Source organism: Berghia stephanieae, chromosome 11, assembly GCF_034508935.2.
Source record: "Berghia stephanieae isolate SIO BIC M18660-M18661 chromosome 11, UCSD_Bste_1.3, whole genome shotgun sequence".
NCBI lineage: Eukaryota > Metazoa > Mollusca > Gastropoda > Nudibranchia > Aeolidiidae > Berghia > Berghia stephanieae.
The window spans coordinates 10,579,929-10,589,928 of NC_088370.1; the positions used below are offsets into that span (position 1 = coordinate 10,579,929).

The following is a 10,000-nucleotide window of genomic DNA, read 5'->3' on the forward strand; positions in this document are numbered from 1 at the left end:
TTGTATAAAATACGTATGTCTGAACAATGAATACGTTTTTCGTATTGCAACAATGTGACGACTTTCCCTATATTTGGTAAGGAGAGTGTTAAAATCATCATGATAAGAACAAGGAGATTTTGGATTTTTGTAGGTTTAGAAACAAAACTTATCCTCCAGAATGAGAGCATTTGTTTTAAATGGTAGTTTGTAATCTAAGCTTTAACTAAACAGTTGTAAGCATCAATATTTCAATGTGCGGCTATGTGGTCTAGTGGTATGACACTCGCTTTCGGATCGGAAGGTCCTGGGTTCGAGCCTCGCTCGACGCATAGTTGAGTCCTTGGAAAAGACTCTTTACTCACATTTTTCTCACCGTACTCAGGTGTAAAATGAGTACCTGGCCGTTAACAGCGTTTCTTTGTCCGAAAAATTGTAATATCGCCTAACAAGCGTCATGTCTCGTCCTACATGTTAAATGTTGCTGTTGACCCAGGGACCTGTTGTAAAGCGCTTTGAGCACGTTAAGTGGATATTGCGCTATATAAAAGCTCAATTTTAAAAAAACATTTTTTAGCTCATCCCATCATAAAACTGTGTTGGCCACACATTACATGATATGCATTTTGCAGGCTAATGTTGTTTAGGTTTAAGCTTGTAACTATTATTCCAAAAAGAAGACACGAACTCCAATGATCTAGTGAAGATGCCTCGAAAAGGGCCCGGTGTTAATAATAACCATGACACTGACACACAAAAGAACTCCCACACCGACCCACTTCCGGAATTCCCATAAAATCGACATTATCCTTTCAATGCTAGAATTTTCCCCTTCAGAAATTACAATTCGTCCTCCCTGCATTTTGTCAACGATAGAAATCAATTCTTGACGTTGTCGTTTCATGAGATCTTGGTCATTAGTGACATTGTCAATCAAAATGCATCGAAAATTGCAGTCTTGTAAAACTGATTCATAAACCCTTTTTGCTCTTTACACCAATCCTTGAAAGTCAACTTGCTGTCGCTGAAATCACGCTGGAAATTGTCTCCAGACGTCACAACAACAATACCGTGGGTCTTCAGCCAATCTTTCTTTCCTAGAGTATTTTTCAAACTATCAATAATAATGGAGTGACCCTCGTTGAAACGACCACTATACGACAGAACCAAAATAATTGCATTGAAACCTTCTGGAAATCTTTTGCATGCTTGGGCAACAGAGGAACGCATTAATTTAATTCTTGCCGGGCTATCTTGCAAGATTCCAGGGGTATCAACGACCTTGATAATTCTCTCTCCAACTTGAACTTGCCCCACTTGATAGTTTGGGGTCACCGCGGTCCATCCCCCTCTTATTTCAATGTCGTCTTGACCTGTAATGGTTTTCCATGTCGAACTCAAACCATTACCAGATTTCCCAACTAAAAGTAAATTGATGTCTCCTGGAGCTGCCATAATTCCCTGTCCTTGATGTTGTTTCCTGTGGATTTAATGAGGCACACAAAATAGAAATATCAATGGGGCTTATTTTTCTGAACAATAAAATCAAAACTCAAATAAATATCAATAACAATAACACGACACATTAACAAAACACAACAAAAACATCAACAACTTAAACTTTAATAAATTTGAAACCCAAACAAGATGCTGGTCAAACCAATAATGTGTACCCACAAATTCCCTATCCCCAAAAGAATGAACATTCGATGAACTGATATGGATGGTAGCTACAAAACATTTTGTTACTTTCGTTTACACGAGTGGAATCCTTCAGTTGTGTGACACAATTGCGTATAATACTCAAATGTGATATCTTTGCTTACAATATCACACAACGCGAAAATATCCTATTAAAAAAATCTGCAATCCGTCTTCTCAGATTTTGCCAGTACTCAGTTGATGCCATTTTTGTATGAATTTTGTTTTGCAAACTAATAACAGCTTCATGAATTTCGTTTGCCGCATTATGTAAAACTGGCGCTCTCTGATTCAGTGAGTTCATTTTATTTAACAATGTTTGTAATTCCTTTGCGCGAAAGACTCCATCACTTGTAAACAGCTGAACAATTCTTTCGGCATCAGTTCTTAGTCTTTCAGCTCTGATATCGAAAGTTTCCTCATCTCTTATTGCAATCTGAAGTTTGTATCTCAGAACGTCTAAAACATTCAATCCCTTAATGTATTTGATTACTTTTTTTCTCTATCTGATTTCTGTATGTCTCCTTTCAACTGGAACGGCACAAATTTCCGGAATATATCGATTACTGGTTCCAAGATTGTATATGATATTGATCAAATTATTTCTTTGGCTGTCCTTAACGTTGTTATCTGTGGTGACGTCAAAGAGAACGCATCTTTTGTGACAGAGGGCATTTACCCACTGATGATTTGAAGGCAGATCTTCCAGCCAGTCAGCAACATTTCTATCCGGATAATCACGTCTATATGCGTCGCCATGACTCATTGCTATTATCCCATGACTTTCCACAGACTGGTGACCCATAAGACTAACCATGGTGTTTATAGTCCGTGTTTCTTCATCGTCCAAACGTGCGGTGTAAGGAATTACTATCACTATTGCGTCAAATCCATCAGGGAATTGAACCAATGCCCTCGTCAACTCACCAACCACAAGATTTAATTGCTCTTCTCTCTGCCTCAGCTCTGTGTCTTTAAAACCGGGAGTATCAACTACTTTTACCAGACGTCCATTAATGTTCGTCATGCCAACATGATATTCCCTCGTCACGGAGGTCCAGCCTCCTCTAGCCTCAAATTGTGGCTCACCCAATATACTAATTCCAGTGGAGCTTTTGCCGTAGCGTGTGACACCCATAAGAAGTATTCTGATGTCCTCTTCAATGTCTTCCGAATGGATGTCCTGCAAGATGGGAGAGATTTAAAGCCGTCACATCATCTAAATATGCTAACCAAAAGATAAACACCAAGTTAACAAATAGGAGCTACAATTTAAATGTTCATTTTATCGAATAGTTCTACAAAATTTATAACACAATTCTTTTGGGGTATTTTTGTTTGATTTGTTTTGCTTGTTTTTGCTTATTTCTGAAAGCCTGTCTATCACTGGAATATCTGAGCATTAAAAAAAAACTATTTCCCGTTTAATATTTCTTTTCAGAGTTTTGAACTTTTGAACAATGAATATTAATACAAACAAGCAAAAGAACCTTTCATTTTAAACGATAAAGATATCAATTTGGAAAGTGGAAAAGTTAAATGTAGGAATCCATTTATACTTCAACTGAGGAATTTTTAAAACAAAAATGTCAAGGTTTTTGCAAGATGGGAGTCATTTTATTTTAGTTTGTGATTCTTTCCTGATGTGTCACCCACCATCTTAATCTTATAATAATTTACAACTGTGATTTTTTTTCTGATGTGTCACCCACCATCTTAATCTTATAATAATATATGACTGTGATTTTTTCCTGATGTGTCACCCACCATCTTAATCTTATAATTATATATGACTGTGAGTAATGCTCACTAAACTGTATATAGATAGAATGCGTTTGGCCAAGGAGTTCACAACATTGCCATCCGGAAGTATAACGGACCAACACACACTGTGTAACCATGAACTTTTATAGTCTGGTTAATACAGTTTAGTGAGAACAACTCACGAACGCGGATGGCAAAAACAATAACAAAGGTCTGAGTGACGTCATCTGCATACTATCTATTACCAGACTATAAAAGTTCATGTTTACACATAGTTTTGTGTGTTGGTCCGTTATATTTCCGGATGGCAACGTTGTGAGCTTCTTGGCCAAGCGCATACTATCTATAAGTTAACGATGTCTGCGGTCCTAGTGTCAGGCTATAGATAGAATGAAGATGACGTCACTCTGGTCTTTGTTATTGTTTTTTGTCATCCGTGCTTATCAGTAATGCTGACTAAACTGTATAAACCAGACTATAAAAGTTCATGGTTACACCCTAGAAATAGGAGAGTTAACGCGTTAGCTCTCCTATTTCTAGGGTTACACATAGGTTTGTGTTGTTGGTCCGTTATATTCCGGATGGCAATGTTGTGAGCTTCTTAGCCAAGCGCATACTATCTATAAGTGACGATGGCTCCGGACAGAGCGTGGCCTTCGTAAACGCATGCCGTGTTCTGAAAGACATGACAACCACTAGACTATAGATAGTATGCAGATGACGTCACTCAGGTCTTTGTTATTGTTTTTTGCCATCCGCGTTTATGAGTAATTCTCACTAAATTGTATTAACCAGACTATAAACTTTCATGGTTACACACAGTTTTGTGTGTTGGTCCGTTATACTTCCGGATGGCAATGTTATGAGCTTCTTAGCCAAGCGCATACTATCTATAGACAGCCATTTTTATGATTACTTCTCACTAAACTGTATTAACCAGAATATAAACGTTCAAAGTTACACATGGTTTTGTGTGTTCGTCCGTTATTTAGATAGTATGCGTTTGGCTAAGAAGCTTGCCACGTTGCCACGTTGCATCCGGAAGTATAACGGACCAACACACAAACCTATGTGTAACCATGAACTTTTATAATCTGGTTAATACAGTTAAGTGAGAACAACTCACAAACGCGGATGGCAAAAACAATAACAAAGGCCTGAGTGATGTCATCTTCGAACTATCTATGGATAGAATGCGCTTGGCCAAGGAGTTCACAACATTGCCATCCGGAAGTATAACGGACCAACACACAAACTCTGTGTAACCTTGAACTTTTATAATCTGGTTAATACAGTTTAGTGAGAACAACTCACAAACGCGGATGGCAAAAACAATAACAAAGGCCTGAGTGATGTCATCTTCGAACTATCTATAGATAGAATGCGCTTGACCAAGGAGTTCACAACATTGCCATCCGGAGTATAACGGACCAACACAAAATATGTTAACATGAACTTTTATAATCTGGTTAATACAGTTTGTGAGAACAACTCACAAACGCGGATGCAAAACAATAACAAAGGCTGAGTGATGTCATCTCGAACTATCTATAGATAGAATGCGCTTGGCCAAGGAGTTCACAACATTGCCATCCGGAAGTATAACGACCAACACACAAACTATGTGTAACCATGAACTTTTATAATCTGGTTAATACAGTTTAGTGAGAACAACTCACAAACGCGGATGGCAAAAACAATACAAAGGCCTGAGTGACGTCATCTGCATACTATCTATAGAACTAACACATAAAAACTATGTTTAAACGTTAACATTTATAATATTTTTTTTTTAAACCGCGTGATAACTAGTCACCCATTTCGCGGTATAAAAACAATAACAATGATCAGAGAGGTTGATTTCATTCACGTTATTGTTTATGACCAACCAACTATATTTGTCCGAGCACGTTTGAAGGTCAGTCACAAATGCCATGATTTGATTGGTCAAAATCTACTGGTTAATTCCTTCCCGTTAAGCGGCAATACAATAATTAACGCTATCAGGTAACCGAGAGTTGGTGAAATATTTTTTTTAAAACAAAAACAAAAACAAACAAACAAAACAAAACAAAACAAACAAAGCAAACTTGAGAAATTAAAAAGTGCAATATCCATTAAGCGTGCTCTACGTGCTTTACAAGGGGTCTTTAGTAAACAGCATGGATCACTCAACATGGAAACCATGACATGACGCAAACTAGGTATGTAAGTCATTGTGACATCAAAATAAAACAAACAAAAAAAACCCCAAAAAACGACCCAAAATCAACGTTGTTAACTACTAGGTACTCATTTTACACCAGAGTACAGTGAGAGAACGTGAGTAAAGTGACTTCTACGACGAGGACTCAACTTTGTGCCGCTCAGCTGACGCTCCGAACGAGAATGTCATACAAAAAGATCACAACGCGTCAGTTAGCAATGGCATGAGGGAAAGAAAAGCGATAATTCGATTTTTTAAAAAAATACTGTATTACAGCGAAAGTAACAGCGCAATGTATGATGTGATTTGTTTCGTTTTTCTTTGGGTTTTTTTGTTGTTTTTTTTTTTTAAATTTCCTGTAATTTCTTCATTGTTGTTTTCATTCATTATTGTTGTTGCTGAGGAGAGGGTCTTTTTTATATATAGGATGTCTTTGGTTTTTGTTTGTGACGTTGAAGATGGCAGCCGTTGTTATATTTGTTGTCGTTGTAATATTTGATAGTGATGATGATGATGATGATGATGATGATGATGATGATGATGATGATGGTTGTGGTGGTAGTGGTGATGATGACGACGACGACGACGATGATGATGATGATGATGATGATAATGCTGAAAATGGTGATCGCGACGACGACAAATCAAGAAGATGTATGTACAAAATGAAAACTGAAAGTAATAGTAGGATTAATGACTATAATATTTGTTATGTATAAAAGCCCTTACCATAAACTCCATTATGGGAACACGACTTGTAGTTTAGAAAAAAAATAATTTTCCTCTTGATAACAATTAATTCTCTTATAATTTTTAGAGTGTCTAGGTAGCTAAAAATTGTTTATGATTTTCTTTCTAGCCCTTTGCACAACTACAAGAGCGAATGTCAATGTGACAACATTAATTTTAGTAGTTGTCTATGTAACTTCATAGCGTCAAAGTCGTCTTATCACACTAAGTGGTAACAAAAGATGTTAACTGAATCAGCACATACATATGCACAGAAAAATGAACAGACGACAGACCGGCAGTCAGATTGAGCTGTATATCTACATTCGGACCGTGTGCAAAAGTGCGTAGGCGTCTGTGCTCTATTCCTTTTTTTTGTTTGTTTGTTTGTTTGTTTGTTTGTTTGTTTGTTGGTATTTATAATATATCTAAATTCACAGCTCGATTCTAAGAACATGAATTCCCAAGGAACAGTCACGCATGATGGAAATTTCCACCAGCTTATCCCGAGGAATGCACAACGCTGTCCTCATAATATTGTGAGTGTGTGTATGTTAGTGTTAGAGTGTATGTGTGCGCGCGCGCGCTAGTGGAGGTGTGCGTGTGTGTGTGTGTGTGTGTGTGTGTAACCATGAACTTTTATAGTCTGGTTAATACAGTTTAGTGAGAACAACTCACGAACGCGGATGGCAAAAACAATAACAAAGGTCTGAGTGACGTCATCTGCATACTATCTATACCAGACTATAAAAGTTCATGTTTACACATAGTTTTGTGTGTTGGTCCGTTATATTTCCGGATGGCAACCTTGTGAGCTTCTTGGCCAAGCGCATACTATCTATAAGTTAACGATGTCTGCGGTCCTTGTGTCAGGCTATAGATAGAATGAAGATGACGTCACTCTGGTCTTTGTTATTGTTTTTTGTCATCCGCGTTTATCAGTAATGCTGACTAAACTGTATAAACCAGACTATAAAAGTTCATGGTTACACCCTAGAAATAGGAGAGTTAACGCGTTAGCTCTCCTATTTCTAGGGTTACACATAGGTTTGTGTGTTGGTCCGTTATATTCCGGATGGCAATGTTGTGAGCTTCTTAGCCAAGCGCATACTATCTATAAGTGACGATGGCTCCGGACAGAGCGTGGCCTTCGTAAACGAATCCCGTTTTCTGAAAGACATGACAACCACTAGACTATAGATAGTATGCAGATGACGTCACTCGGGTCTTTGTTATTGTTTTTTGCCATCCGCGTTTATGAGTAATTCTCACTAAATTGTATTAACCAGACTATAAACTTTCATGGTTACACACAGTTTTGTGTGTTGGTCCGTTATACTTCCGGATGGCAATGTTATGAGCTTCTTAGCCAAGCGCATACTATCTATAGACAGCCATTTTTATGATTACTTCTCACTAAACTGTATTAACCATGGTTTTGTGTGTTCGTCCGTTATTTAGATAGTATGCGTTTGGCTAAGAAGCTTGCCACGTTGCCACGTTGCATCCGGAAGTATAACGGACCAACATACAAACCTATGTGTAACCATGAACTTTTATAATCTGGTTAATACAGTTTAGTGAGAACAACTCACAAACGCGGATGGCAAAAACAATAACAAAGGCCTGAGTGATGTCATCTTCGAACTATCTATAGAACTAACACATAAAAACTATGTTTAAACGTTAACATTTATAATATTATTTTTTTTTAAACCGCGTGATAACTAGTCACCCATTTCGCGGTATAAAAACAATAACAATGATCAGAGAGGTTGATTTCATTCACGTTATTGTTTATGACCAACCAACTATATTTGTCCGAGCACGTTTGAAGGTCAGTCACAAATGCCATGATTTGATTGGTCAAAATCTACTGGTTAATTCCTTCCCGTTAAGCGGCAATACAATAATTAACGCTATCAGGTAACCGAGAGTTGGTGAAATATTTTTTTTAAAACAAAAACAAAAACAAACAAACAAAACAAAACAAAACAAACAAAGCAAACTTGAGAAATTAAAAAGTGCAATATCCATTAAGCGTGCTCTACGTGCTTTACAAGGGGTCTTTAGTAAACAGCATGGATCACTCAACATGGAAACATGACATGACGCAAACTAGGTATGTAAGTCATTGTGACATCAAAATAAAACAAACAAAAAAAAAACCCAAAAAACGACCCAAAATCAACGTTGTTAACGACCAGGTACTCATTTTACATCAGAGTACAGTGAGAGAACGTGAGTAAAGTGACTTCTACGACGAGGACTCAACTTTGTGCCGCTCAGCTGACGCTCCGAACGAGAATGTCATACAAAAAGATCACAACGCGTCAGTTAGCAATGGCATGAGGGAAAGAAAAGCGATAATTCGATTTTTTAAAAAAAATACTGTATTACAGCGAAAGTAACAGCGCAATGTATGATGTGATTTGTTTCGTTTTTCTTTGGGTTTTTTTTTTTTTTTTTTTTTGCTATTTTAAAAATTTACTGTAATTTCTCATTGTTGTTTTCATTCATTATTGTTGTTGCTGAGGAGAGGGTCTTCTTTTTTATATAGGATGTCTTTGGTTTTTGTTTGTGACGTTGAAGATGGCAGCCGTTGTTATATTTGTTGTCGTTGTAATATTTGATAGTGATGATGATGATGATGATGATGATGATGATGATGATGATGATGATGATGATGATGATGATGGTTGTGGTGGTAGTGGTGATGATGACGATGATGATGACGACGACGACGACGACGATGATGATGATGATAATGCTGAAAATGGTGATCGCGACGACGACAAATCAAGAAGATGTATGTACAAAATGAAAAATGAAAGTAATAGTAGGATTAATGACTATAATATTTGTTATGTATAAAAGCCCTTACCATAAACTCCATTATGGGAACACGACTTGTAGTTTAGAAAAAAAATAAGGGTAGCCCTATTCGTCCTTAAGGTCGAATAGCTTCAACCGTGGTTGCCGTACGTACGGACAAATCGTGTTGCTTGCACTATTCGTCCTTCACACTAAAGCTGGGCAATATTCCGTTTTTGCTTTTACTGAGCTGGATTCGAATCCACGTAATTACATGATATATCCGTATCGTCTTAAATGTTTCACAAACCCCACCTCCTCTGTTTGTGAGTCAAATAATCAGTTATGTGTTTTTTTTTTAGGTGTGTGTGTGTGTGTGTGTGTGTGTGTGTTAATTTCGTGGGTTTTTTTTTGTTTGTTTTTTTCTTCTGGGATATGATTTTTATTCCAGAATGGTGATTGATTTCTTATAAGGAACAATTGTCGTGTTCTCCTATTGGTAAGTATCCAATTCAAATACCTGCTCGAGAGTTTGGGTTGGCTAGGCACAGAGGAAGATTCGGCAGGTTTTCTTTGTTTTGGTTTCTTTTTTTTTTTTTTTTTTTTTCTTTTGGAGGGGGGGGGGGGGGGGGGGTTGTTGTTGTTTTGTTTTGTTTGCTGTTGTTTTTTTTGTTTTTTTTTGGGGGGGGGGGGGGTTATTGTTATTTTTTATTTGTTTTCTCTTGTTGGTATTTTCCCTGCTTTTGTTTGATTTGTGTGTGTGTGTGTGTGTGTGTGGTGTGTGTCTATTGTGTGTCTACGTGTGTT

At 37.4% G+C, this 10,000-nt stretch overlaps 1 protein-coding gene and 1 pseudogene across 3 annotated transcripts in view; both read right to left on the reverse strand.

The window, feature by feature from the left end:
- Nucleotides 1-477: 477 nt before the first annotated feature.
- LOC144956669 (uncharacterized) lies at nucleotides 478-1,467 on the reverse strand (annotated as a pseudogene).
- Nucleotides 1,468-1,580: 113 nt separating this feature from the next.
- Nucleotides 1,581-10,000, reverse strand: part of LOC144956670 (uncharacterized) — a 13,305-nt gene continuing 4,885 nt past the window's right edge. Inside the window, exons 2-3 of one of the 3 annotated variants that reach the window (XM_078887321.1) lie at nucleotides 9,264-9,303; nucleotides 1,581-2,863 (exon numbers count right to left, since the gene is read on the reverse strand). In XM_078887321.1, the coding sequence (XP_078743447.1) occupies nucleotides 2,183-2,863; nucleotides 9,264-9,275 (693 nt within the window). In that variant the 5' untranslated portion in view covers nucleotides 9,276-9,303 and the 3' untranslated portion in view covers nucleotides 1,581-2,182. Of the gene's footprint in view, nucleotides 2,864-6,379; nucleotides 6,702-9,263; nucleotides 9,795-10,000 lie in introns of those variants that run through there. The other 2 variants (XM_078887322.1, XM_078887320.1) reach the window with 2 other exon arrangements.